The 27,495-nt window shown below is 57.9% G+C and overlaps 1 protein-coding gene across 4 annotated transcripts in view; it reads left to right on the top strand.

The window, feature by feature from the left end:
* The window catches only part of CPZ (carboxypeptidase Z), a 25,552-nt gene extending 14,296 nt beyond the window's left edge, over positions 1-11,256 (top strand). For 3 of the 4 annotated variants that reach the window (XM_033856605.2, XM_033856607.2, XM_073804789.1), the window contains 7 exons: positions 1-11; positions 550-711; positions 1,119-1,277; positions 5,080-5,215; positions 6,866-7,005; positions 10,060-10,159; positions 10,812-11,256. The exon at positions 1-11 is cut by the window's left edge and continues 186 nt beyond it. In XM_033856605.2, the coding sequence (XP_033712496.1) occupies positions 1-11; positions 550-711; positions 1,119-1,277; positions 5,080-5,215; positions 6,866-7,005; positions 10,060-10,159; positions 10,812-11,161 (1,058 nt within the window). In that variant the 3' untranslated portion in view covers positions 11,162-11,256. The remainder of the gene's footprint in view (positions 12-549; positions 712-1,118; positions 1,278-5,079; positions 5,216-6,865; positions 7,006-10,059; positions 10,160-10,811) is intronic. The other variant, XM_033856606.2, reaches the window with a different exon arrangement.
* The last annotated feature ends 16,239 nt before the right edge of the window (positions 11,257-27,495 follow it).

Genomic DNA, 27,495 nt, shown 5'->3' with positions numbered 1-27,495 from the left:
CGGCCGCCGAGGTGAGCGCCCCCAGGCTGGCCCCGGGGCTGCCGCCTTCCACCCTCCCCTGCTCGCTCACCCCCTAGCGGTTGTGCAGGGTCTCTGTGCACAGGACCCCGTGGGCCTCAACATCTGCAAGGTCCTGCTTGGGGGTGGGGAGGGCGGCAGACGCTACGAGTTCTATGGTGGGTTCAAAGGCGACGCACGCTGTGGAAACAGGATGACGGGGGTGGGAGGAGCCGGACCGTGTGCTGGCTGCAGGGGGCGCTCCGGGAGAAGGTGGCCCTGGGCAGGGCCTGCGGGAGGTGGAGCGAGCAGTGCAGCCCTGGAGAGGGGTATTCCAGGCGGAGAACAGCCAGTGCAGGGCCTGAGGTTGGAGGACCAGCCCAGAGGCTGGAGAGATGGCAGAGGAGGTCAAGGGCAGCTCCCAAGTTCATCACGTGAAGCCAGAGAGAAACCACAGCCCTGCCCGCGACTCTCAGCCCAGCCCTGCGCCTCCCTCCAGAAGGATCAGGGTGGGCGTGCTGACCCCTGGTCGGGGGCGACCTGTGTGTTCAGGGTGCCGGCTACAACGGGTGGACAAGTGGGAGGCAGAACGCGCAGAACCTGGACCTAAACCGCAACTTCCCCGACCTGACGTCCGAGTACTACCGCCTGGCCTCGGCCCGCAGCATGCGTGGTGGCCACATCGCCATCCCACAGCACTACTGGTGGGGTAAGGTAGGAGCCGCGCGCGCCCCTCTGATGCAGCCGGGGTCTCCGGTGTTCTGGGACCCTCGGGGGTCATCCTTCCCCAGGGCAGCAGAGCCTGGCGGTGAGCAGCCTTGGCCTCTGAGCCTCGGTTTCCTGCCTGCAACATGGGGATGGTTCTCACTGGGCCGCCGGTGGGATTCGGGGAGCGTGTACCGAAAGCACCCGGAGTCTGGCAGGTGCTCAGGGGCGGTGCCCCGGAGGGCTGCCTGGAGGGGGTGGCATCCCCAGGAGGTGGGCAAGAGAGTTCCAGGCCAGAGGATGGGCACGTGTGAGTGCCCGGTGGGGCCTGTACGGAATCCTGAATCTTGGGCGTGGGGCTGGGTGGTCGGCGGGGACGTGCCCCGTCCTGAGGACTGCCTCGTCCGCCTGGGCAGGTGGCCCCTGAGACGAAGGCGATAATGAAGTGGATGAGGACCATCCCCTTCGTGCTCTCCGCCAGCCTCCACGGGGGCGACCTTGTGGTGTCCTATCCCTTCGACTTCTCCAAGCATCCCCAGGAGGAGAAGATGTTTTCTCCCACGCCTGACGAGAAGGTGAGAGGCTGGGCAGAAGTGCTGTGGAGGCAGGAGAGGCAGCAGTGTGGGTGGTGCCCTCGGGGCCCCGGAGTCCTTCCGGTTCTGAGCCGATGAAGCCCATGGAGCTCTGAAACATTAGGAGCCTTCTAGGCCCACCTGCAAACCCCCTCCTCCAGGAAGCCTTCCAGCCAGCTGGAAGCAGCCCCTCCCTTCTCTGGCTGCCCCCCTTCCATCAGTGTCTCATCTCGTCTGGGAGCTCCTGGGGTGGGGACCCTGGCCGAGTGCCCTCCCCCTAGGCCGCCCCCGTGTCTTCTGTCCTCGGGAGGCTGGGGTTCCGGGCAACACCGGCAGAGGGCAGCACTGCATCGTGCACGGCGCCCGGCTGGCTCCTGGCGCCTCCCTCCTTCCTGTGGGTCTGGCCAGTTTGTTAAGGGTCAGGTACCCTGGGACTTGAGGATGCGGTGGGATCAGAGTAGGAATTTTGGCCCCAGTGTTCACGTGGGCCCTGAGGAGACCCTTCAGACCCTGCTCAGACCAGCAGGGCATGAGACCCGTGATGACGGCCGGACCCCTCACCAACGCCGTTCTTCCCTTCCCCAGGGGCACCCCCTGCCCTGACTGATAGTAGAGGCTGGTCTCCTGGGAAGGGCATGGGGGTTGAGGCCAGGCAGTGGGTGATCTTCGGTGGGTCACAGCCGAGTGCACTGGAGCCTAGCTGCGTCAACTGCCCTGATGCCCCCCCGCCCCCAGGCCAGCTCCTGCCCTCCCACCCCGTCAGGAGGCAGGAGACTTCCCTGCCCTTCCGGGAAGACAGTTTGATAGTCCTTCCTTGACCAGCCCGGGGAGGCTTGGGAGGGTCTGAGCTGCCCGCTTGGTCACTCAGCAGGCCCCCTGGTGGCCCGGACTCGGGGTGGAGAGCGAGGCCTGGCCTCTGCTGCCTTCTCGCACTTTCCACGGGTACTGGGGCAGGGCAGGGAGGGTGGGACTGGTCCTGGACAGACACGTGCCCGGAGCTGGCTCCCCTCGTGTTCTCCTCCTGTGGCCACCCAGAGGTCGACCCTGCCTCACCCTGTCCCTCCCTGTGTGTGGCCGGTCCCGTGGACTGGGCCCTGGGCCGAGGGTCCTAGCTTAGGGTGGGAGACGGAGCCGGAAACGGGAAAGGATGAGAAGGTGTGGCCTGGCCAGAACAAGGGGCTGCCCAGGAGGCCGGGGACGTGCAGGGGTGGGGTGTGTGTGTGCGTGTGTGTGTGCGTGTGTGTGTGTGTGTGTGTGTGTGCGTGCTGGACCCTCAGCCTGAAGGTGCACTTTAAGGAGGGTGTCCTCAAGGGGCAGCTACCGCAGTGGAGCCTGAAAGGGCAGGTGGAGACTCCGCCAGACCCCCAGGAGTGAGGGTTCAGGGCCTGTGAGCAGTGGGGCTGGGGAGGCCCAGCAGGGATGGGCTGGGCCGGCCTCCTCCAGAGCTGGGGGCGCAGAGCCCGCGTCTCCTGCGATTGTGCCTGCACTCGTTCGTTCTCGCTCCCACTCATCCATTCAGCCACTCGTTCACTCCCTCATTCATTCATTCATCCAGTCACTCCCTCACTGACTACAACCAGCACGTGCCTCGCACCTGGAGGGGTGCCAGGGTCTATGCTTGGAGCTCAGCCGGGGCCCCCTGGGGTGGCTGGGCGACCTCCGCTGTGCCTGGCCTCCGCCCGCTGTGCTGTCGGGGATCAGGGCCAATGCCTGGGGGAGGCCTGTGTCCTCCAGGCAGGAGGAGCCCCTGGCCGCTGGACTCAGCATCTCTGGATCTCGGGGGCAGGTGCGTGAAGACGCCTCTGGGGGGAAGTTCGCCTCCAGGAGTCCCCGCGGAGTCAGAACCCTGAGAACTTCCCCATCAGCCGTCAATCATCGATCATCAATCGATACTCCTTCAGCCCCGCAGCCAGTGGTGGTCTCTGTGGAAACCAGGGTCCCAGGAGAGGCTTGGGGAGTGGGGGCACGTGAGGAGGGCTTGGCCAGGGGGACCAGTTAACGCCCCCAAACTTCCACAGTGCCCGGTGGATGGGGGCCAGCGCCTCAGGGCAACGTCCAGGCCGGCCAGGGCTGCCTGCCTCGCCCCCCTCTGTCCCCCTCACACCTGCCCTTTCTGCCCAAATCCTACTCCCCAGCTGGGTTCGAGCTCCGTCCTGCCGACCAAGCCCTCCCTGACGCAACCCACCCCCAGTGGGAAGTAGCTGCCGTGTATCCAGGTCCCGGGCAGCCGGTCCTTCTCCGTGGCCCTGACTGTGATCCTAGGCCCCTCGCCAGCCCATGTCTGCCCCTCCTAGCAGCCCACTGCACCCCACCTTGTTTCATCTGGGGGGGGGGCGTTGTCTCTGTGTCCTTCCGCCACCGACCCACCACCCCGCCTGGACTCTGGGCGGAGATCCTGCCCCCAGGTCGGGCCTGTTCCCAGCCGGGCCTGGGGCTCCAGCGCCCTGGGGTTGTAGGGACTGGTGGTGACTTCCCCTGCTCTCCTGAGGCGGCTGACTGACAGGTGACAGGAGGAGGCCCCAGGGCAGGATGGAGAGAGAGACCTTCGAGAGGGGCTGGCCCAACCTACGCCCACCAGCCTAGGTCCCGCCCTACAGACAGGCGGTGGAGGCCCGGCCACAGGTCCAGAAACAGCCCCGTCACCCCCTGGACGCCTGGCTGAAGATGGTTGACCACAGCCCGCGGGTGACGGGGGCTGCTGGCAGGATGGCGGTCCCTGACTGCCCACCTCGGTGACTGAAGGACGTGCGTGGGCTTGTGTATTGGGTGCTTGCTTTGCGTCTGTGGGACCGAGTTGAAACTGCAGGCTTATCCCTGAGAAAGTGGACTCATCCTTCCCCAAACCCAAGGTCCCGGGGTCTGAGTCGCCAGGAGAGGCTCTCACTCTGGCCTGGAGCAGCCCCCCATTTCTGACCCCACCTGCCCACCTCCCCTTTTCTTAAAGAGGGGTGCCCAGCTCAGGACAGACCTCTCTCAGGGCCGCAGGGCCTGAACAGGCCCAGCACAGGTGGGCCCTCCTCCATCTGACCTCTACTTGGAGCCTCCGTCCTGGGTCAGACCCGTGTCCGGTCCTGGGACGTACAGGTGGCTGAGTCCAGCCTCGGGGAAGGACCTGGCGGCCCTGTGGGGTGGGGAGCGTAACGGGGGAGCTCTGGGCTGGGGGAGGTTAGTGGGGGAGGGGCTCCGCACCACCCAGGAATCGGGGTCGCACCCAGACGGGCCCTGCCCCCGAGGCTCCCCAACAGGGGGTGGCAGGCCCCGTGAGCTGCATCCCAACCGTGGTGGGCACTGCACGTGGTTATGGCAGTGGGCCGGTGGGCGCCCGCAGGGGCTGCCTGTCTCCTAGGGAAATGAAGTGACGGTTGTCATAGCCATTCGCTTGGGGGATGAAGTTAGTGAAAATGAGCCCCATGCCAGCCTCCCGCCTCTCCCGAGGCCTGCCCTCTGCACAGCGGCAGGAAACACTTTATAAATTGCAAAGCCGACCTCTAGGTGCCCCGCCAGTGTCCCCACAGGGTGACCCCTTCTCGAGAGGAAGCCCCCGCTCCCTAGCCAGGTGCGTAGGGGCTCCACGATGCGCCCACGTACCCACCACCGGCGCCCCGAGCTCTGGCCGTCCCGCCTCCGGGCCTTTGCACGTGCTGTGCCTTCTGCGTGGACCCTGGTCCCCCTCCCACCCGAGCTGCAGGTGCTCCCTGCGGTGGCCCTTCCTCACCCCACTGCCCCCAGCTCGGAGGGCGTCCTGCAGAGTGCCCACCTTCTGGTCTTGCCCTCGAGGGGACCTCTCTCTCCATCTCCTTTCCAGATGTTCAAGTTGCTGGCCAAAGCCTACGCCGACGTGCACCCCATGATGATGGACAAGTCGGAGAACAGGTGTGGGGGGAACTTCCTGAAAAGGGGCAGCATCATCAACGGGGCAGACTGGTACAGCTTCACGGGAGGTGCGCCCTGGACCGGTGGGGGCGGGGCTGGATGGGGTGGGGCGGGCTGGTGCCTCCTCCCAACAGCTTCTCCTGGGAACAGGGAGAGCAGCAGGGATGCCTCATGTGTGGAGTACGCTCTGGGGTGGGAAGATTAGGGCGTGGCTGACCTTAGTTCTCTCGCGGCCTTGGTGAAGTTCACGTGCGCCTGTCGTGGAAGGGCTAGACTGTGGCTTCCCCATGGCCAGTTTTGTGGTTTATTTAGTGGTCACTTAACATCTCACGGTTCCACCCGTGACCAGTTCTTTTTTGCCTTTTGGGGTTTAGTAGGGTTGCCCGATGGAATATGGGATTCCCCAGTTAAATGTGAATTTCAGAGAAGTAAGGAAGAGTTTTTAGTTCTGTATAAATACTGTGCAAGTCCCAGATATCGCACGGGATATACTTACACTAAAACCATATTCGTTGTTTCTCTGAAGTGTGGGAGCAGGTGACACCCTGTGTCATGGGGACACTGGAGGCTGGGCCCGCGTGCTTCCAGGTGCTGCCACCAGCCCTCCACGCCAGCACGACCCTTATTATTCATGTCACAAGAGTAGGACCAGCTCGAGGGCCACGGCACGTGGTAGAGCTGGGACGCACCCTGCCTGTGCCCCCGCTTCTCCTGTGGAGGCGGGGATGGAGGCCCCTCAGCTCCCGTTCCACAGCCACTTTCGCCCCCTGCTCAGCTCAGTACCCCTGCTGCCCACGATGGCACGTGTGGTCCCTCCCGGGGGTCAGGGAGGCTCCTCTCCCTCCCAGGATCCAGACGGACGGGCCCCCTGACCCTCGGGGGGTGGGCTCCGAGTCTCAGGCATGACCTGTTCCTGGGGTCTGCAAAGGCCCCACTGGGGGGGCTGAGCCTGGGAGAGGCCAGCTGGGCTCCCCTCCCTCGGGACACGGACCCAGGGAGGGCATGAGGCCAGTGACCAGGGACAGAAGGGCCATCTGCAGGGGAGTGTGGCCTCTCTGTGGACGTGAACGTTAAGTCGGGAAGGTGGCCGCTGGGTACCGGGGTTCGGAGCAGGCTCTGAAGCTCTGAAGGCCGGGGCTCCCGCCGCCCCATCAGGGCCCAGGGCTGCCACAGAGCCCGGCTGCAGCTTCTGCGGGAGAAGACCTCCCAGAGCAGATGGGGTGGAAGGCAGACACGGGGGGGTGCGGTCAGCCCCACTTGCTCCGACGCCTCTGCCGTCTCCCTGGCTGGCCGTTGGCTTCGCTGGGCCAGGCTCACCCGGAGATGAAGGTAGTAGGACCTTCTTCCCTGGGCTGTGCTCGGGACCGTCCAGGTAAATGGACGTTATCACTGGGGGTTCAAGCCAGGGGAGGGCCAGCAGCTTGGGCCCCAGGGGCACGTCTGGCCCCCACATGCTCCCAGCTTCTCTGCTGGAAGTGGGCTTGCTCCCTACCCCCCAAGGGGCCGCAGGGATGCTGCGTGAGCCCGCGGACGTGGGCGCCAGACCACTTGGTCCACAGTGCAGCTGCCCACTCCCTGGACCTTGGGTGGGAGCTGTGACGTTCCCAGGCCTCAGTCTGCTCATCTGGGAGGCGCGGGTAGGACCGCAGCCCCGCCCAGCTGCCCGGCCCAGGGCCCTGCAGGGGCCGGCGTTGAGAGCCACCCACTCTGTGCTGCAGGCATGTCCGACTTCAACTACCTGCACAGTAACTGCTTTGAGATCACGGTGGAGCTGGGCTGCGTGAAGTTCCCCCCCGAGGAGGCCCTCTATACCATCTGGCAGCACAACAAGGAACCGCTCCTGAACTTCGTGGAGATGGTGAGCTCTGGGCAGCCCCCGGGGCCTGGCATGGGGAGGGCCAGACCCAGGCCGTGCGGAGGGGCTCAGCGCCCGTGCTGTCACACGATTACGCTGCACTTGTTTATTCGTTAACCACCTGTGTTCACGAGTGAGGATTCGCCGGCCACCCTGGGGCGGCTGGGGACACCACGGGGCATACAACAGGGCCCCCGGTGCAGGAAAGGTCTCAACAAGGGGAGTGCAGGGTCCAGGGCAGCCCAGGAGAGGCACCTGACCCAGCCTCAGAGGCCACGGGGGTCTTCCTGGAGGAGATGGCACCTGGGCTGCATCTTGAAGAAGGAGGGAGATCAGGTGACAGGACAGGGACCCCTCTGGCAGGGGGGACAGCACATGTTAGAATTCAGTGGGACGTTTAGGCCTGCAGGGGCGCCGTGGCCAGAGGAATGGGGCAGGCCCTGGTCGGGGGCAGGCCCAGAGGTGATGGCTGGGCAGCAGGGTGTCTGTGCGGTCCAGGCAGGGCCTTGTGCGATCTGCCCCTGGGACTCAGAGGGGAGGTCACAGGCTGCTGGGGCAGCAGTGAGGCTCCCGGACTGAGGGGTAACCCCCCCACCAGTTATGGGGCTGAGGTCACCCAGAGGGGGGCAGGCTGTGAGCGGGGGCCTCAGAGAACGTGTCTACAATCACCCATCGCTGGACCCCGAGAGCCAGGTCTCCCAGCGGCCTGGTGGCTGCGTGGGGACCGCATGCCGCAGGTCCCACTGCCTCTCCCAGCCCTGCCCCCCCCCAGTCTCCCCAGCACGGCCTGCCACCAGGGCTCTGAATAGGATAACGCTCACGAAAGGGACACAGGAACTCAAACTGGATCGACAGTGCGTTTGTATTACAGTAGAAGCCTCTATATTTTGCTTATCCCCGAGCATTTTTAAGAATCATAAAGATGGCATGTTGCCGTAGCGACCCGGTAAGAAGCAGGTCCTAAGAGGAAAACAGGATCGCCCGAGGGAGACAACGAGGGTCTGTGAGCGCACAGAGCTTTCCGTTGGTGTCCGCGTGTCGTCGAATCCTGACTCCAGTCCTGGCCAGGGGATGGGGCTGCCCCACTTTTTAGATGGAGGAACAGGGGTGCTGGGGGAAGGATCGTGCTGGTCCGGGGTCGCTGGGCTCCCATCCTGGCTCGCAGAGGCTGTGATACAGCCAGAGGAGGAGACAGAGGGTCAGAGAGTGACCGGGCGGGTCCAGTGTCACCAGCCGCTGCGCAGAGCTCGAACTCAGATATGCCTGCCCCCAACGCCAGTTCTGTGGTCGACCCCCTGCTTTCTGGAAAGATCAGGAACCTTCCTCCAGGCAGGGAGGAAGCCGAGCCTCCGGACCAGCAGCTGCAGCAACAGGAAGGAAGCAAGGCCGCGGATAACAGCTGGGCGTTGTTCGCACTGTTCCTTCTCTGCGGCTGTGCCGGTGACCTCGCTGCGGGGCCTGGGCATCATCGATGATGGCTCGAGGCCAGGCCTCCTGGCTCGTTTCGTTTTACGGCTGTCTGGTGAAAATGAGTTTTAAGGAGTCTTAAATGGAGCTGGGGTTGCTCCGTGGATATTGTACGTGAAGGCTCGGGGTCTAAAGATTTAATAGCAAGCGCGATACCGGGGAAGGCCGGGCAGCACATGGCCGGGCGTGGCCGGCCTCCCAGGATGGCCCCCAGGACAGCTGCCCGGGCCTCCTGATAAGGATCCGTCTGTCGTGTCCACTGAGGCCTTTTGCACAGTGATCCTGACCAGGCCTGGGCGGGGGGCGTCTACATCCCCCTGGACAGGAGGGGAGGGGCAGGCACGCCATCTCTCCTCCTCTGCCTGAGAGCTCCGCGTCCCTGGTTCTGCATGAAGGTGACTCCTCAGCCCGAGAACGAGGTCGGACCAAAATCTCGCTGGTGCGTGCTGGGATTACATGAGGCCCTACTGTGTGCTGGCCTCTGTTCTCAGGCCGCGGGGGAGGGGAAAGGGCAGATGACATCGCAGTGAGGTCAGGGCTGGGAGAGTGGAAATCAAGACCGTGGGACCCCAGAAGAGGCCCCTGATGTGGCCAGTCACGGAGGGCTTCCTTGAGGAAGAGGTGTGTGAACTGTGTCTCTAAGGGGGAGAGGAATAGGCCAGGTGAGGGAGCTGGTCAGGTGCTCTGAGCAAAGGAAGGGCCGGGATGCAGGCTGGGAGTCCGGGGGCAGCCTCCGGGGATAGGGCAGCGCCCATGTGCTGTCTCCCCTCCCTCCAGGGCGTCCCGGCCGCCTTTGATGTGAGCTTCAACCTCTGGTTGTTTGCGGCCCGACAGAGCAAAGGCTGTTCAGCATGTTTGTTGCTGATTGTTTCAGGAGAACTGTGCACGGGCTCAGGGCTCCAGGAGCTGATTTCTTTGGAAAGTGCGGCTTCCTAGTCTTACTGTGATGTGTGCAGGAGCTGCAGGGCGTGTGCTCGGGAATGGCTGTGCTTAGGACCCACCAGGAGGGTGGGCCGTCCTGCCTCCAGCTCGGCCGCTGCGGCTCACGTGTATTAATTCTTATTTCCTGAGGTGGGCACGGTGACCCTGTGTTACAGATGGGGAGAGTGGCCCGAGATGCCAGGTAGCTTTCCAAGGTCAAGGAGAGGGTTGGTGCCCAGCCAGGACTGACACTAGGGTCCAAACCCTCGGGCCCGTGTCCTCCCGCTGCCCCACGCTGCCTTGGGGCCTCGGCTCAGAGAGAAGCTGCCACACCGGCTCTGCCTGGGAAGGCAGGGGGCTCAGCGCTCACGGCCCAGGAGATGATGTCAGCCAGACCCCCGAGCTGGACTGTGGGCCGTTCACAAACCCAGGACGGGGTTGATTGCCGCAGGGGGACCCCAGAGGTGGGCTCACTGGTCACCCTCGCTTCACAGATGAGGAGACCAAGGCCCAGAGCGGGTGTGGCTTACTCAAGATGGCGAGGCGACTGGTGCAGAGCTGGGATTAGCCAGGCCGTTTCCCTGGGGACGGGTGGGGACTGGCTGGGAGGGCTGCCGGGCGCTCAGCAGGGTACGTGCCGTACCCATGCCCTGTCCTTGGTCTCCTCAGGTGCACCGGGGCATCAAAGGCGTGGTGATGGACAAATTTGGCAAGCCGGTCAAAAACGCCCGGATCTTAGTCAAGGGCATCCGTCATGACATCACCACCGGTGAGCACTTCCCGGGGCCACGTGGTGCCGGCACCTGCAGTGCTCAGAGCATGCCCGCCGCTCCCTCCGTCCTGCGCCGGCCCGGCGGGGGGGTGAGGGTGGGGAGCCCTGGGGTCTGCGTCCACGGCGAGCTGTGTCTCCCGCAGCATTGGGTCCAGCGGGGGGTTAGGGGTTGCGCTCACGTCCTGGCTGCCAGTGACCATCGATGCGGATTCCATGTTCCTCAAGAAGTGACTGCTGGGCAAACCTTCTCAAAGACTACAGGAGGGACCCCGCTGGTTCCTATCCTAGAGCTTACATCCCACTGATAAGCTGGGGTGCCCATGTGGGCTCCAGGTGCCCTCAGGGATTTCACAGCTGATTTGAAAAATACCGTACATTGTGATGTGAGTTCCTAGTGGAAACAGTCCAGAGGAGGGAGGGATTGCTAACTGTGTGGGGGATGGAATGGTCTGTGAAGGCTTCAGAGAGGAGGTGCTGCCTAAGCAGGGTTTTGAGGGATGAATAGGAGTTTGACAGAGGGAGCATGTGGGAAGGACATTCCAGGCCAATGCAGAGGTAGACCTTTGGGGTCTGCTGCCCCCCATTACCCATCATCAAAAAGCTATCTGAGCCCAGGTCTGAGAGTCATTTTCATTCCATCTGTCCGCAGCCCCAGATGGTGACTACTGGAGACTGCTGCCCCCAGGGTCCCACATCGTCATCGCTCAAGCCCCTGGCTACTCCAAGGTCATCAAGAAAGTCATCATCCCTGCCCGGATGAAGAGGGCCGGCCGTGTGGACTTCATTCTCCAGCCGCTGAGGATCAGACCCCGAACGTTCCTTCTCGGGCCACGGAGAAGTGGGCCCGGAGGTGCCGGCCCACACAGGGAGCTCGAGGAGTCCAGCCAGGAGCCCCTGGGGGCCCGGAGACAGCCCGCGGCCGGCGGCAGCAAGCCCTGGTGGTGGTCCTACTTCACGTCGCTTGGCCCGCACCAGCCTCGCTGGCTGCTCAAGTACTAGGCCCCCCGCCCCCCACGCACTCTCTTGCTCTTGATTCCATCCTCCAAAGACATCCCACAAAGCCGTGTTTGTTTTATTAAAGTGATGAGACGCTCTGTGTGTGAGGCCCTGCAGGGGAAGACACGGTCCCTGGAGGAGAGAGGGTCGCTTGGGCAAGGGCTCCTCTGTCCCACAGGCAGCCAGTAGCGGGGTTGCCCTTCACATCCTTCTGTGTGTGGCCCATTCCCAGAAGGTGAGGTCTTAAATCCAGAGGGGCCTCTGCTTTACAGACCGGAAACCGAGGCTCAGTGGGGGCCGTGACACCCCAAGGTCACACATGGAGAGGGTGGTGCCGGGCTGGGAGCCGAGACTCTGGGTCCTACAGCTGAAGGTTGTGTGTCTGGGAATATGTGGAGGTTGGAGGCCGCGGAGACAGGTGGGGGGAACCTGGCTGGGGGCGTGGCGGGTGAGCAGCAGGTGACCCCCTCAGAGTCACAGCCTCAAGGGCAGGAGAGCTGGCAAGAAGCGTCACCCAGGGCTTCCCTGGTGGCGCAGTGGTCGAGAGTCTGCCTGCCGATGCAGGGGACACGGGTTCGTGCCCCGGTCCGGGAGGATCCCACATGCCGCGGAGCGGCTGGGCCTGTGAGCCATGGCCGCTGAGCCTGCGCGTCCGGAGCCTGTGCTCTGCAATGCGAGAGGCCACAACAGTGTGAGGCCCGCGTACGGCAAAAAAAAAAAAAAAAGCAGCATCACCCAATGGTCACACTCAGAGACTCCTGACTCCAGGAGGGAGGGTCTCCCTCAGCCCCATCCTCATCCTATGTTGCCACCAACTCAGGTCCAGGGGTACCTGAGGCCCCAAACTCCCCACAGGACCCCCTTCTGGTCCGCTTCTGAAGTTAGGTGGGTCTGTCGTTCCTGGGATCTATCAGGCAGGGAGTGAGGTAGCCTATCAGAGAAGGCTCGTAGAGAGGGTGCATTAGTCAGCTAGGGCTGCGTAACAAAGCACCGCACACCAGGCCTCAGACCACAGACACTTGTCTCCTGGTCTTGGAGGCTGGGGATCTGAGTCAGGGTGTCAGCAGGCTGGTTCCATCTGAGGCCATGAGGGAGGATCTGCTCTAAGCCTGTGTCCTTGGCTTCTAGATGGCTGTCTTCACCCCATCTCTTCACATCCTCTTCCCTCCATGCCTGTCTGTCTCTCTATCCAAATGCCCTCTTTTTATGTCTTACTGGATCAGGGTCCACCCTGATGGCCTCATTTTAATTTGATCACCTCTGTAAAGACTCTGTCTCCAAATACAGTCACATTCACAGGTACTGGAGCTTAGGACTTTGACATATAAATTCCGGGTGGGAGGGGGCACGCAATTCAACCCATAAGAGAAGTGGGATCCTTGCTTGCTCCTGGCTGTGTTCTTGGGGTCCTTTGCCTCCTAGTGTCCCTGGCCTGGGCAGGGTTGACCCCACACACAAGTGTGTTATCCCTCTGGAGCAGTGCCTTCACCCCAGCTGGATACCAGCCTGACCCTTACTAGCGCCATCAGCATTGTGGGATTGCTTCCTGTCAGCCTGGGCCAAAGCCAACAGGAACAGGCATGCTTCCGATGGTGGGTGGTGTTGCCTTTGGGGGGGAAGGTGCAGGAGGGGGTGAGGGCATCCTCCAGTCACACAATCCAGCCCCCATACAGTGGTTCACAGTTTGCAAAGCGAGGCACGTGTGTGCATCCAGGGGTGATCCGGAGCTTTGGTCAAACATCACGGCTTTCGGAGCCCCTCTACCTCACATTCCCCCACTCATGTGTCAGTGGTCCCGAAGACCAGCAGTTATTTGGCCCTACTGTGTACTGGGCACTCTATCCCTGCTGCACGGATATGGGTACCGCCCAGAGAGCTTGTGGGACGAGCCCAGGACCTCGCAGCATGTGGGCGGCAGCTGGACCCCTCCTGCATGACCCGTGTGTGGGGCTCCTGCTCTCCCGGCATTTCTCACTTTCTCTGCTGATCACAGCCACCTCCCAGAGTCGGTGTGAGAGGCAGAGACAGCTGTCTGGCGCCTGGTTCATGCCAGGTGCTGAGGACAGGGCCCCAGAAACGGGGATGAGGACGGGGAGATGGAAGACCAGGAGGCTACCCCCAGCCCCTCACTGGTGCTCACATCACCTGTCTGTGGCCAGCAGAGACACTGGGGGGGCTCCTATGTCCTTTCGATAGAAGCCAGGAGTCCTTGGCAACACCCTTGCCCTCTGACAGCACCCTGAGCCAGGGCCCAATGGCTCCACCCCGTCTTTTCAAGTCTCCTGGTTTCTATCGTGGGAGATGACGTTTAAAAATGTAACCTGCGCACCTGGCTCCTCATTTTCCCCCGGGGGTTGGCCATGGCTTCCAGGCCCTGCAGAGGACATGTCACTGAGTCTAAGCTCATGCTGCTTGCAGCGCGACAGGCCAGTAATTGAGAGACGAGTTGCTGGGACGAGGAATAACGACCTTATTCAGAAAGCCAGCAGACAGAGAAGATGGTGGACTCATGTCCCAAAGAACCGTCTCACCTGAGTTAGAATTCAGACTCCTTTTATACTAAAAGGGGAGGGGGCAAAGTCAAACACTTCATGGTTCCTGTGTTAATTTCTTCCCCCTGCAGTCATTCACAGGTGGGCCGGGTCAGGATGTTTCCTGTGAGCTGAACGAAGGTATTTTAGCTTAATGCTCATTACCTGGGAGTCAGGGTTCCCAGAGATGGGCAATGATGTGTAATTTAAGCTTATAGACAACATCCCTTTAGTGATGAACTTGTAACAGAATACAAAGGTTCTTCCCTGTTACAGACAGCAGGAAATAGGTTTCCTTTGAAGGGGGAACATAGATGAGTTCACATTCATGGTTCCAATCCAAATTCAGAATTAGCCCTCCATGCTACTCTGAGAAACCCGATTTTCAAGTGATGGGGAAGATAGTGTTTGTTATAATTGCTTATTTGCTTTATCCCGAATACACACACACCAGCCTCAGGTGACACCACCACCCCACCGCCCATGGTGTGATGACTGAAAACAGCTCAAGATTTTCCTTTTTTTTTTCTTTTGTCCTGGGAAACAACCCATTAAAGATACAAGGTCAAGTTATTAGATTTTACTAGTCCTGGCAGTTGAGGGCACAACACTGAGGGGCAGCAAATAATCACAGGTGCTCGGTAGCACTGGCTGCAGGAGCTGGTCCTTGCTCTCCTGCATGGGGCCAGGCACTGGGGAGGAACGGGTTCAAAAGGGAGCAGAGCTCTCAGCAGCTGGGGGTGGGGTCACTGGTTGTGGGGAGGGGTCTTGATTTAGACACAGAACTGGGAGTTTGATGTAGAAGCAGGAAAGGGAAGGTGACCCTTGATGTAAAGAGAGAGCCCAGATGACTCACAGATGCTGATGAGGAGAAAGGGGGTGGGGGTAAATAGCAGAAAAAAGGAGGAAAAGGAAAAGATCACACAGCAAGGAAAAAGTAAACGATAAGCATAAAGAACACGGTAGGAGTAGAATGCAGAGACCACCAAAACTGTGCATGGGCAAAATTCCCTGTTAAAAAGCAGAGACCACCAATTTGGGTTTTTTTTAAAAAAGCCTATATGTATTTTATTTTATTTTTTTATTCTCTTTTTTTTAAAAAAATTATTGAAATATAGTTGATTTAAAATGTGTTAGTTTCAGGCGTACAGCAAAGTGGTTCAGGTGTACAGCAAATGTGATCGTTTCAGAGTACAGCAAAGTGTATATATATACACACATATATATTTATAGTCTTTTTTTCCATTCTCTTAAAGAAGCAGCCTTCAAGGCAAGTGATAAAGAATGCTTGAGAATAAAGGGATGTTGAAAGTATACCAAGAAATGCAGACAAAATGAAAGCAAGGGCATCATTTTTAGTCCAGAGAAGGTGGAACTGAAAATCAAAACACTAAATGGGAAAGAGGCATTCTGAAGGATTAAAAGGACAATTTATGAGTAAGATAAAATAATCAATCTGTATTATACACTAATCAACTTAGCAGCTAACTATATAAAACCAAGTTATTTAAAAATACAAGGAGAACATGATAAAAGCAGAATTTCAACAGGAATTGCAATGTACCATGTTCAGAATCAGACCAATCTGGTAGACGATAAATAAATAAATCAAGTTTTAGAGAAATGGAATCACCAGCAAACTCAATTTAATAGATGTACACAAAATATTTCAAATACAGATTACACATTCTTTCCAAGAGCCACTGACCATTTATGAAAATTGATAATGTACTTAGTCACAAAGTAAACCTTTAGAAAAAATTTAAAAGGTTGAGATTTTCTCTAGCCATTTGCTAGAAAAATTAGAAATAATAAATAAAATTTCGAGCTCTCCCCCGAAGAAAAACCCAACCGTTTACCAGTTGGAAAGTAACATGCACACTCTCTTAAATTATGCTTTATCTTAGAGAATAGATTTAGCTGCATGACAGAGAACCAACAGAAGAGTGAATTAACATAATGGAAGTTTAAAAGTCTGGCCTGGGTTGTGGTCAGACAGCAGGATGCTGCACGAGAGCCCAGGTCCCATCATCCTGCTGCTCCACCATCTCAGGGCTACCCTCATCCACATGGTCCCCAACTTGCCCCCGTCACTTCTGCTCACATCCCATTGGCCAGAACTCAGTCACACGGTCATGCCTAGCTTAAGGAATGCTGGGATTTGTAGTTTTTATCCTGGGTAGGACTAAGTCCAATAAAAACGGAGGGCTCTGTTACCATAGAAAAGAGGAGAATGGATTTCGTAAGACAATTAGACCCTGTACTATATCCTCGGAGTAAAAGGAAATGAAAACTGAAATTTGAAATTAATCTGAGAGCAGTGACAAGGAAATCTTCTCAATGGGACGCAGTGAAAGCTGGTACACTGGCTAGATACACTCATCATTGAAGAAGAAAGACTAAAAATATAGGAGTTAACTTATCACCTGAAGGAAGTATTTTTTTAAACTCAGAATATAAGAAGAGGAAAACGATAAAGAAAAAAACATAAAGAGAGCAAAGAAACCAAAAGAGTAGCAAGTGTTCACAAGCCCCAGAACTCGGTCTTTGAAAAGACCAGCAAAACAGATCAGTCTCTCACAAGCCTGATTAAGAAAGAGAGTAAAAGACACATGATCAAAAATGAGAAAAAAAGACAATAACTAAAAAAATTGGAAGAGATTTAAAAATATCTTTTTACAGAAAGTTTTATATAACTCAATGGCATTAAAACTGAAGACCTGGAGAAAAAGAGATGGTTTCCTGGAAAAATGTGAATTAAATCTATAAAATATATTTTAAAAATAAGTATAAATTTTAAGACTTAACCTAAGAAGTAGGTAACTTGAACCGATCATGTATTAGAGAGCAGATGAAAACATGGGTGCTGAGAGCTGCGGGAGGTGGGAGTGGGGAGTGCCTACTAATGTAATGGGTGTGGGTTTTGGGGGGTGACAAGAATATTCTGGAATTAGGTAGTGGAGATGGTTGTACAGCTCTATGAATATACTAAAATCCACTGTACACTTTAAAATGGTTAAAATGATGAATGTTACGTTTTATGAATTTTATCTTTTTTAAATTTTATTTATTTATTTATTTATTTTTCTTTTTTGCGGTACGCAGGCCTCTTGCTGTTGTGGCCTCTCCTGTTGCGGAGCACAGGCTCCGGACGCGCAGGCTCAGCAGCCATGGCTCACGGACCCAGCCGCTCCGTGGCATGTGGGATCTTCCCGGACCAGGGCACGAACCCACGTCCCCTGCATCGGCAGGCGGACTCTCAACCACTGCGCCACCAGGGAAGCCCTATCTGTTTTTTAAAGAGGGTAGAGAGAAGGCTCGTTGGAAGGAGCGCCCAGAGATGAAGAATTGAGTGACACTGAGTGACATCCGGGTGACAGTGCTCACTGATGGGATGTCAAGGACTGAGGGGACGTACAGACTGTGGGAGTGGGTCTGGGGCACATCTGTCCTCGGTCATGGGATGCTCATCACACACGCCTCCTCCCACCCCTGGGGACTGTGACGTCCTCGGGGGAGGGAAGGTGTCACCGTGTCCTAGGTCCTGTGAGAGGCTAGTGCACCTCTGACGTTCATTGAACAAGGAATGAATGAGTGAGAAGCAGGAGGAAAGCTGGACGCGCCTGGGGAGTGGTGAGGTAGGGCAGGGCTGAGGGTGCCCGGGGGTGCTGGCCACGCTTTCCCGGGCCGCCTGGGAAGAAAATGGGCGTCGGCTCTCACCAGAAGATGGAGGGGGTCAACCGAGTGTTCTCATCTTCCCAGGGTGGGGGAGATGTGGCCTGATTGTAGACCAAGCGTTTCCTGAGCCCCCTTTGCTTGTTGGTCGTTGCTTTAGGGACTGGGAGAGACAAAGGGCCAGAGCAGGGGTGGTGAGGGTTCTTGGCCGCTGCCAAGGCTGAGGTGGGTGGCCGCAGGCATGGGAAAGGCAGGGCCTCTCTTCTCCCTGTGAAGCAGGAGAAGAAACTGTTGGGTGAGAGTGAATGGGGGTGGGAGGGTGATGGTATGGGGAGTCACCCTGGGAAATCGGAGGGGGCCGCTGAACAAGACTCGGGGGCTGTGAGGGAGGGGCTTCACCTGCGCCAAGGGTGTGCACGTTCAAGGTCCCTTCCAGGGCACCCACAACTTAGGTTTGGGGCATTCTCTAGAACCCTAGACTCTTGATTGGAAGTGACCTTCTGCCCAAGCAGAGTCTCCTCTCCGACATCTCTGATAGTTAGTCTTACAATCTTTGCTTACATACCTTGAGGGGTGGGAAGATTACCCCCTTACAGGGAAGCCATCGCTGTGTAGATGTTTCGTATTGTGAGAAAGCACTTCCTTAAAGGGGGCCCATTTCTTACGTCAGATCCTCTCTCTTCCCATGACCACTCTTCCACCACCCCGGCAGCTCCCGTGGACTCACCGTGCTCCCCTCTGCTAAACGTCCAGGTCCCTCCTTCCCAGGTGGACAGTCCACAGGGAGAGGAGAGAGCAATCTGGGGCCAGTCTCCACGCTCCACTCTGCATTAAACCATAAACCACTCTCAAATGATTGTATGAGAGTCATTTTTTTCCCTTCCATTTTCGTATACAAATCTAATCTTTCGAGAACCTACTTTCTTCTAACTCACATATTACGGGCTTTCATCAATAATAATATACGATCAATTACTCAAATGTAATTGATTAGTCTCGAGAACCCTATTTTCCCCTCTTAGCTTGCGTCTGATTGGACATAAAGCACCGTGATTGCCATGGGATGGTGGCCTTGCCCTTTGGCTGTGGAGTATCTTTACCTTTTAGCTGAGATTAAATTTATACACAATTTTCTAATGTTAGCCTAAGAAAAATCCAAAAGGGCACTTTATATCCCAACCCTGCAGATGACACCATCCCCCGACGCGATAAGCAGCCCGTGAGTGGGGTTAGCGGACGAAATTGCCTTTGGAGCTGGCCCTGAGCTCCGTTCATCTTTATTTGGCCACACAGATAATTTTTTTGTCATCGGAAAGTTGAGTTTCATAAATTCAATAGCACCCAATTCAATAAAGAGAATCAGAGTCTGTTTCAGCCAGTCTGCGTCTCTCCCAGCTGAACCGAAACCATGACGTCTTACCAAGATGGCAGCGGTGTCCAGAGGATCGGCCTCCGGTGCACAGGGACAGTCTGGGCCACCAGCGCCAGCCTGGGCTACACCTCTCTCCCCCAGCAGAGCAGATCACTGAGAACCGTGATTCCGCTGGGCCACCGGGTTGGAGGTGATGAAGAGAACGGCGGGCGTGAAGGATGGGCTCTGGGAGGCTGGAGTTCAGCCTCCTTGGCTGTGTCGCTTACTGTGCGCCCCGGTTTCCTGGGGCGGAGGATTCGTGGAGGAGGACGATGTAGACAAGGGGCCAGGAGCTCAGGAGATGTCTGAGGCTGGCCACGTTCGCCACCTGGTCAGGGCTCCCAAAGAATATTCGATAGAAAAAGCGGGGTTGGGGAAGCCCTTCGAAACCCTGACCCCAGTGCAGATCCTGCTTTCTCCGTGCAGGCTTCACCATCACCATCACCCTAGTCAGAATGGCCTTGTCCTTCCCCACTGATTCCACAGAAGGCAGCCAATACCTCTTTAAATAATATGGGTCCTGGGAGGGACCAGACGTGGCTTCTCGTCTAGAGCCAGGAGGGGGACCTCCTCGTCAGCTGTCTCCAGCCTCAGAAGGAAGCTTCGCGGGGGTTCCGAGGACGCGTGGAGGGGGCCCTACAGTGAAGCAGCTGGAAGCTACTACTGTGCAGTGTCAGAGTGGAGTGGCCGGCGGGGGTTCCCAAGTTCCCACCAAATGAGAGACTCCGTGACCAGCGGAAGAGGCCTCTGGGCCTCACGTTTGAAGCATCCCAGTCCGACTCAGAGGCTGGAGTCAGACCAGCTCTGTCACCTCCCAGCCCAGCGCGCTGGGGCAAGTGACTTAAACGCTCCACTTCCGATTATTCATCAGGAAATGGGATGCTGCTGACACGGTCCTCATGGGCTGTTTCGGGATCAAATGGAGAAAAGCATGGACACCCCGGTCCCCACTGCCTTCAACGATGAGTGGACTGACGGCCGCGGGGCAGCGGCCCTCTGCAGGCAGGAGCGGGGTGCTGGGGGGGGACGCATCACTTCCGCTAGAACTTGGGGCAGAGCCTGCCATCAGGTGGATGGAGTCCTCATCGGCAGGACGCCTCCAGATGCCCCGATTCTGGAGGGAGACAGGGTTGAGTCCCTTCCTGGAGCTGGAGGCTCCCGAGGTGGAGATGGCAGGAGGACTTGAGCCCTGCTTCTCCCCATCCCTCAGGCTGTAGGAGGGGAAACTGAGGCCTGGGCTTCAGTTGCACAGCCTGTTGGTGGCCAGTCGGGCATCGTGCCCAATGCGTCTTCTGGGATCGACCTGTGCTACAGGCAGCCCCCATGCGTCGGGCTCCCAGCCAGGTGCCGTGCGCCAGCTGCCAGGCCGTAAGGCCCCCTGTGCAGTGATGGCAGCGGGGACAGCAGGTCTCACTGTGAACCTGTGTGCCCGGCCTGGCTGCGAGGCCGAGGCCTGCCCCCCTGGTCACATGCTCCCTCCTGGGGAGACCAGATGGGACGATGCCTATAGGAGGCCTTGGCGTGAGCCTCGCTCCCCAGGCCTCCCTCCCCGGTGGGTCCACAGGTTGGAGGATGGTGGGTGGATCCTGCTGGGTGTTGGACTGTGTGCCCACAGAAGCTATGCTGACGTCCAAGCCCCAGGTACTCACTTGGAAATGGGATCTTTCCAGGTGTAGTCAGGTTAATACAGGGTCATGCTGGACTGGCTGGGTCCCACTCCAATGACTGGTGTCCTTCTAAGAAGAGGAGAGACACAGGCATACAGGGAGAGGCCACGTGACGACAGAGACCGAGACAGGAGTGACGCAGCCATGAACCGAAGGTTGCAAGGACTGGGGTGGCCCCCGTGCTGGAGCAGCCTGGGAGGAGCTACCCTGCCAGCCTCAGGTGAGCCCACACCTGGGTCTCAGGCTCTTGGCCTCCAGACTGTGAGAGAGGAACTTCTGTGGCCTTTAAAATTTTTTTTAATTTTTTCTTAAAGTCTTTATTGAATTTGTTACAATATTGCTTCTGTTCTATGTTTTGGTTTCTTGGCCCCAAGGCACGTGGGAATCTAGCTCCCCGACCAGGGATTGAACCCGTACCCTCCGCACTGGAAGGGTGCCACTGTACCTCCAGGGAAGTCCCTCTGTTGTTTTAAGATGTCCAGTTTGCGGTGCTCCGTTAAGGCCTCCCCAGGAAACGATCCAGACCCTTCTCAGGTGATGGCTGGCCCTCTCTTCACATCTGGTGATGGGCTCATTCAGCGGAAAAGGAATTGGGCAGTTATTCCTCAGGGGCTGGGGAGCATCACGTTTCTCCCCAGGGCGGTCGCTCTGTGGGAGCGAAGGAAGCAAATCCCTCCGAAGCTGTGGCCCGCGTGCCCCAAGTGCAGCGGGACGCGCATAATTGCGTGGCTTTGCAATTCTCTCCCCTCAGTGGAGACAAACAGATTTGTACATGGACGTGGGCTGTCACTGGCGGGGGCGGCCGTCTCGTTAGAGGATGAGATTTGCTGGGTGAAGGAAGGGCGGGCTCCGGAAGGGCTGGCGGTGGCAGCAGGTAAGCCCTCTGGGGGCAGCAGGCAGCATGAGACGCGGGACCTGCGGCTGCATCCGCAGGCCCTGGGCCTGTGCTTCGCCACATGCGCGCCGAGACCTGCAGGCGAGGCCCCGGGGCCGCAGGAGCACACACACGTGCTGGCCTGACCTGGGCTCTGGGCTCCCGACACACAGATACCGTTACGGAAGTGTTACAGGAAGAGAGAGGATGCTGCCTCAGGGCAGGACCAGGCGCTGTTCACAAAGAACGGAAATGATTTAGAAACCCCCAGAGCGCCACATCCGACAAGAGAAGGCAGGACCATGACCGGCTGCTGGAGGGTCCAATCAGCGCCCTCCGCCTCCCGGCTGGGGCCAGGCTCTTCCGCGAGTCTCATCCGACCTCACCTCCACGCCAGCCGCTACGCCCATGAAATGCGGGCTCCTCCGTTTCCTAGAAGGGACACTAAGGAGAACCTTAACGCAGTGCCTCCTCATTGGTTCCGTGGGCAGATAACAGAGTGTGACGGCGCCGCGTGGAAGGCGCAGACAGAAGCTAGAGGATCCACGGCAACGTGGCCTTGGCACTTGTCTCAGAATTGTCACCGGAGGCTTGACGTTCATTTTGTGCCTCTCTGCTTCCAGCATTTTCCCAGTTTTCTAGGGTAAACATTATTCTAGTTCACATCCGGAGGCATGACTGATTAGTTGAACTCAGAGTTCCTGTGCGAAGCGTCAGCCTGTTTCTGAGACTGGACCCGAGCTGGAGACCCGCTTGGGGGCGGGGGGCTTCCCCTCCGCTGGCTGGATTGCTCCACACGTGACGCCGGGGCTGGGTGGGAGGGTGGCTGTGAGCCAGACGGTGGGGCAGTCTGTCTCCTGCGAGGCTGGAGACACACGCTGGTTTCAGGCTTTCTCGGAGATATTTATCACGCGGGAGAAGACTTCAGGCGTGGGCGAGGTCCGGTTCAAATCCCAACACCTCCACTCGCTTTTGGGGTCACCCAGAGAAGGTGCTCGAGATCTCTGGATCTCAGCTTCTTCAACTATCAGACTGGCATCGTGTCCACTAAATCAAATGAAGTCACTAAGAGTGTGACACACAGTAGGCCGTCCAAATCTGTCAACTGCTGTTTGCTATTAGTGTGCCGGACCCCCGGGAGCATCGTGGCAAGTGTGGGGCTGAGAGAGTGGCTCCCCTCTGTTACTTTTGTTTTTCCTTTACACCAGCTGATAACTGAGACCTAGTTGCCCATTGAGGATTTTTCTGTGTGATTAAAAAAAAAAATTCTAGTGAGGAATAAATTAGGAGTTTGGGATTAATATATACACACTACTATGTATAAAATAGATAATCAACAAGGACCGACTGTATAGTGCAGGGCGCTCTACTCCATATTCTATAATAATCTGTATGGGAAAAGAATCTGAAAAAGAAGGAATACATGTATATAACTGAATCACTTTGCTGTACACCCGAAACTAACACAACATTGTAAATCAGCTATACTCCAACATGAAATAGAAATTCAATTAAAAAGAAAAAAGAAAAAGAAGGCTGTGGAAGTAGAAAAAAATTTTTTAAATTCTATAGCATGTCCCCAAACGTCTGAGAGTTTATAGAAATACTATCATAAAGGAAAGAATTAATAAATGAAGGAATCTGGACAAAGGGAAAATAGGAACAGAAAGATAAGTCAGAGGTAAGGATCGCACACAAAACGCCACCAGAAGCCGCTGTGTGCAGGTGAGGGGCGGTGGAAGTTCAAGCCTGGACTTCAGACCAAAGATGAGAACAGGCTCATTGCACGGTTCGCAGTGTCCACAAGATTTAAAATGTCAGTTACTCAGAGGAAAGACAGGGTGTTCTCAGGTCGGGGCCTGAGCGAAACTGGCAAAAGAGAAAGTGGGTGATAAATGACTGCATTAGGCAAATGTTTATTGAAGACCTACTATGTGCCTGGCGTTGGAGATACAGCCATGAGCTAATGGAACACGGTCTGTGGATGGGAGGAGCCCTGTGACCCACGTGCTGTTCACATCACATCCGCTGTTCTAACCCACACGGCCATCCTACCTGGCGGGGATCACCAGTCTCACCTTACAGGTGACGTGTGACCTGCTCCAAGCCTCGCGGCAGGTGGGAGAACCGGGGGTAGCTCCGTCCTGCCCATGGTTCCAACCGCTGCACGAGGTCCCAGACCCCATGACCCGGGCGAGAGACTCCTAATGCAGCTTCCCGTGCACCTTCTGGTTCTGTCTGATCCGACTGCGTCTGACTCGAAGAGTTCAGAAGAGTTTCCTGGAGGGGCTCAGACCTGACCTGGATTGAAACACTCAGCTCTCAGCCGGCACAATTCAAGAATAAAATGTGAGAGACAGAGAGGATGGGTTTTGGAGGCTCTGGTCCACCGCCTCCGTGTGCAGAATTTCTTACGCAAGCTGTCAGCACAGGCTGGCCCCGAGCGGGCGTCCCCCAGACACGTGATGAGCGGCGGAAAGAAGGAACAGTACTGCTGGTTCTGACCCATCTGGCTTGGCCGGCGAGGCTCCCGTGCTGAGTGACGGTGAAAGCGCGGTGGCTGCCATCCCCCCCAGAATCGGGGGTCAGGTGGTCTCCGGGCCGAGCCCACGTGGCCAGAATTAATACGTAAGATAAACAGACCCAGAGGCGCTGATCGAGTTCTGCAGGCCCAGGTCAGAGGTCTGCTCTTTAGGTGTGAGAAAAGGTTTAGGGAGGACCAGGGTCAAATGTGTGCAGACAGACAGGCTGACCACGGGCAGGCTGCGGGCCCCTCCTGCGCAGGCCAGCTCCCTGACCGGGGAAGCGGTGTGGTCAGAGTGGACTCATTACTCAGAAAGGCCGAGAAAGTTGTCTGCAGCTGCTCTCGGCTGCCTGAGCACATCAGTGTCAGCCCCTCACCCACCTCTCTTCCTGGGAAGGGGAGGGGGACGCCAGTGGGCGGAGGGGCCAGGCGGTGGGGCAGCAGCGGTCCTCGGGGGCCGCGTCCTGACTGGTGACCCCCCTCCGGCCCCGTGCCAGGGAGCTCACTACTTCACAGGGCCTTTTGGAGAATGCCGATCCCCTGTGACCCCCCTGGGTTTGACCCCCTTCCCGCTTTGAGAAAGCCCTTCCCACGTGGAGTTAGAGCCTCAGGCCTCGGCCGTCGCCGGGGGGGCGGGGCTAGGGGGGTCTGGCCCCGTTTAATAGCTGAGGGTCTTGGGCAAGCCACTTAGCCTCGGGGTCCTGCTTGCTTGCCGGTGAACACAGGAGGGTGGCAGGAAGGGACTCCCCTCACCATTCGACCTGAGGCCCCACTGGAATTCCCAGGCCTCTCCTTTGAACCTTCAATTTGTCTAAAAATTTAAATGAATCAGATTCCTCACCTTTCCGTCTCAGTTGTAGGGATCATTGATAGAATAACCGCTGTTTATAAAAATCATCACTGGATTTGCTACTCTTGCTCAGATCATTCTTGAAACGCCTCAGAGACAGAAGTCAGCGCCCAGGTCTGCGCGCTGACCGAGAGACGCAGGCTAACCTAGAACAGAAGTGAACAAAACAAAGGAAGGCTTTTAAATCATAAATCCGTTCCAATACTTTCACAAAGAAATGTGCACCCAGGTCTCGTGCTGAAGAAAAGCCCGTGAGCTAGAGAGTCCCTGACCGTGGTCCTTCCTGGTCACCTCGGGTGGACCTTCCATGCTGCTGCCTTCCTGTAAACCCCCGGTTGTGTGTCCACCACGCACCTGCTCGCCGAGCACGCACTGCGGTTCCCGACGCCACCGGATATAAGAGGCAGTCTGGGGTGAGGGGGGATATTCCAGGAGGGCTTCCCAGAGGAAGAGGCATGAGTGGCTCTTCCACACAATCAGAGCTCTCAGGGAGGGGAGGTGGGCTGGCTAGTAGACAGGGCATTGGTGGGGAAGTGTCCTCGGCCCTGGCTGTGTCAGCTGGAGCCCAGGCTGGGAGGATGGGGCAGAGAAAAGGGCAGTATCTTCCGGATGTGATGGCTTGGTCAGCTTGCAGGTCTCAGTCTTCATTCCGGAGCACATGCCATGGAGGAGAAGGCCTTTGGGGTGTCCCCCAGGGCAAAGGGGTCCCTTGACCCAATAAATTTGGGGGATTATCTTGGAGATTTCCAGTGCACATTATCATGTTAAAGGCTCTGAGAAGCCCTGCGTAAGGAAACCGGTTCACTCTAGCCCGGCGGTGCCCCAACTTATTTGACCATGGGACCCCTTTTTGCACACGACCCAGGAAAACCCCAGGAGATTGACACTGGGTGGGTCGCCGCCCCTAGCAGTGGGGTTCACGGACACACTGGTGATCGGCCTCATGACTGGCATCCCCAATCTCCACACCTCCAACTCTTCTCCCCCGAAGAAGGAGACGTGAGCCCGGGGGTTCGAACGTTGGCTGGGGCGCTCACCAGCTGGGCTGTCCCAGCCCTTGCTCCTCTGACCGAGTCTCACGGGGTGGAGAGAGGAAAGGAGGTGATGGATGGAACCTGGAGCCCGGAACTGGGTACCTGGGATGCGCTGAGACCTCGGCCAGGTGCTGTCAGTCTGGGGGGCCCGGAGGAGAGGGGCCAGGCCCGGGGAGGAGGGCGCTCCAAGGCTTGGAATACTGGTTTCCCTCACCCCGACGCTCCGTCTTCCCACCCACCCAGCATACATCAAAGCCATCTGCCTACCCGGCCGTGAGCGGCGAAGCACGGATGCCTCCTGACCACTGACCCAACGCACTGGCTCGCTCCAGCACCGCCAAAATAAGAAGCAGACTTGCTCTGCACGCCCAGATCTACAGGATGCAAACCCCAAGGGGCAGCTCTCCACGAAAAGAGACAACAAAACCCAGCCTCCCCAAGCAGGTGGAGGCGCCTAATTCTCTCCAGGGCGCCCAGCAGGGAGGATGCTGGTCTGCGGGAAGGCCCATGGGAGGAGCTGCTAAGCAGAGGACGTGGACCCAAGGTTCGCTTGGTTCACGGGGCTGCAGACCCCCGGAGCATCAGCTCAGCCCGGAGCCGTGCTGGGGGTCTCAGCCGCTGCCAGCGCAGGGCAGACTTTCCCGGGAGCCAGGCATGCAGCTTAACCTTCAGGTGGTCAATGTCATCCCCACAGACAGGGAGAGCAAGGTGGAAAGGTGAGCTCACTTTCTGCAGGTCACGCGGTGGGGAAGAGACAGGATCTGGGTTTTGAATCCCACGGTGCTCTCCGCAGCCCTGGAGTTCTGCAGTCAAGGAGACAGGCCTGAGTCAGGGCTGGGGAGCTGGGTCCCACAGCCCAGCCTTCCAGAATCATCCCACTTGCTCTGTCTCTGCCGAGGGGCACCTGCACGCAGGCCAGCCGTCCCGCCCTTGCACTTCTATCCTGTCTGCCTTCAGACCTCAACCAATGTGAGCTGAGCCCCTGCCGGGCCGTCTTGGCCAGGACGCGGGCTAGAACCCCTGGGGTGAGCGGCCGTGCTCCCCCGCTGTCTCGGGGGTCCCCAGGCCGCCTCGAGGAGCCGGCGGGTGGTGATTGAGAGCACGCCCTCCCCCATCAGGCCGCCAGGCCCAGCTCTGGGCTGCGCCGTGTCCACTGGCTGCAGGGTCACTTACCCTCTCTGTAAAGTGGGCTGGGGGATGCAGGTATGCGTCAGAAAGGGATGATGCAAGGACAAGTGGTTCCAAACACGCAAAGCCCCCGGGAGGGCCCCTGGCCATGGAAGCCCCGCCGGCTGTCTGTGTGTGTACACTACTGTGCTGGGAATGTTAACGACCGGCTCTCCAGAAAGGAAACACCAACCAAGCAGCCCTGACTTGTAGTGTTTGCAGATTTCCATGGAGTAAATGCTGCCACCACGAGCACTGCAGTAATTTCACACGTGGCCCCAAAACTTCTGGACTGGAAAGGTTAGCCCCAGCAGCTGTTGCAGCCCCTCCCCCCCGGGGCACTTTTCCTTACTGCTGGAAATAGAAAATCAGGGCTGGAGCCAGGGTGCCTGGGCGGCCCCCCGGGCTGGGGCTCTGAATCCAAACTCCAGAGAGGATATCCTGCTGATGGTTTGGAAGACACACACAAGTTACATTTCCTGTCCCAGGCAGACCACCACACTATAAACCACTCCGGGGAAGATGTAGACAGGCCCCACTGGAGAACGGGCTGCCCTTCAGGGGGTCTGGAGACAGAGGGGTACATAAGCCACTGCAATGCCCG

Source organism: Tursiops truncatus, chromosome 5 (genome assembly GCF_011762595.2).
Source record: "Tursiops truncatus isolate mTurTru1 chromosome 5, mTurTru1.mat.Y, whole genome shotgun sequence".
In the NCBI taxonomy this organism is placed as follows: Eukaryota; Metazoa; Chordata; class Mammalia; order Artiodactyla; family Delphinidae; genus Tursiops; species Tursiops truncatus.
Note: the sequence above shows the minus strand (reverse complement) of the source record. Positions and strands in the feature narration are given on the sequence as shown.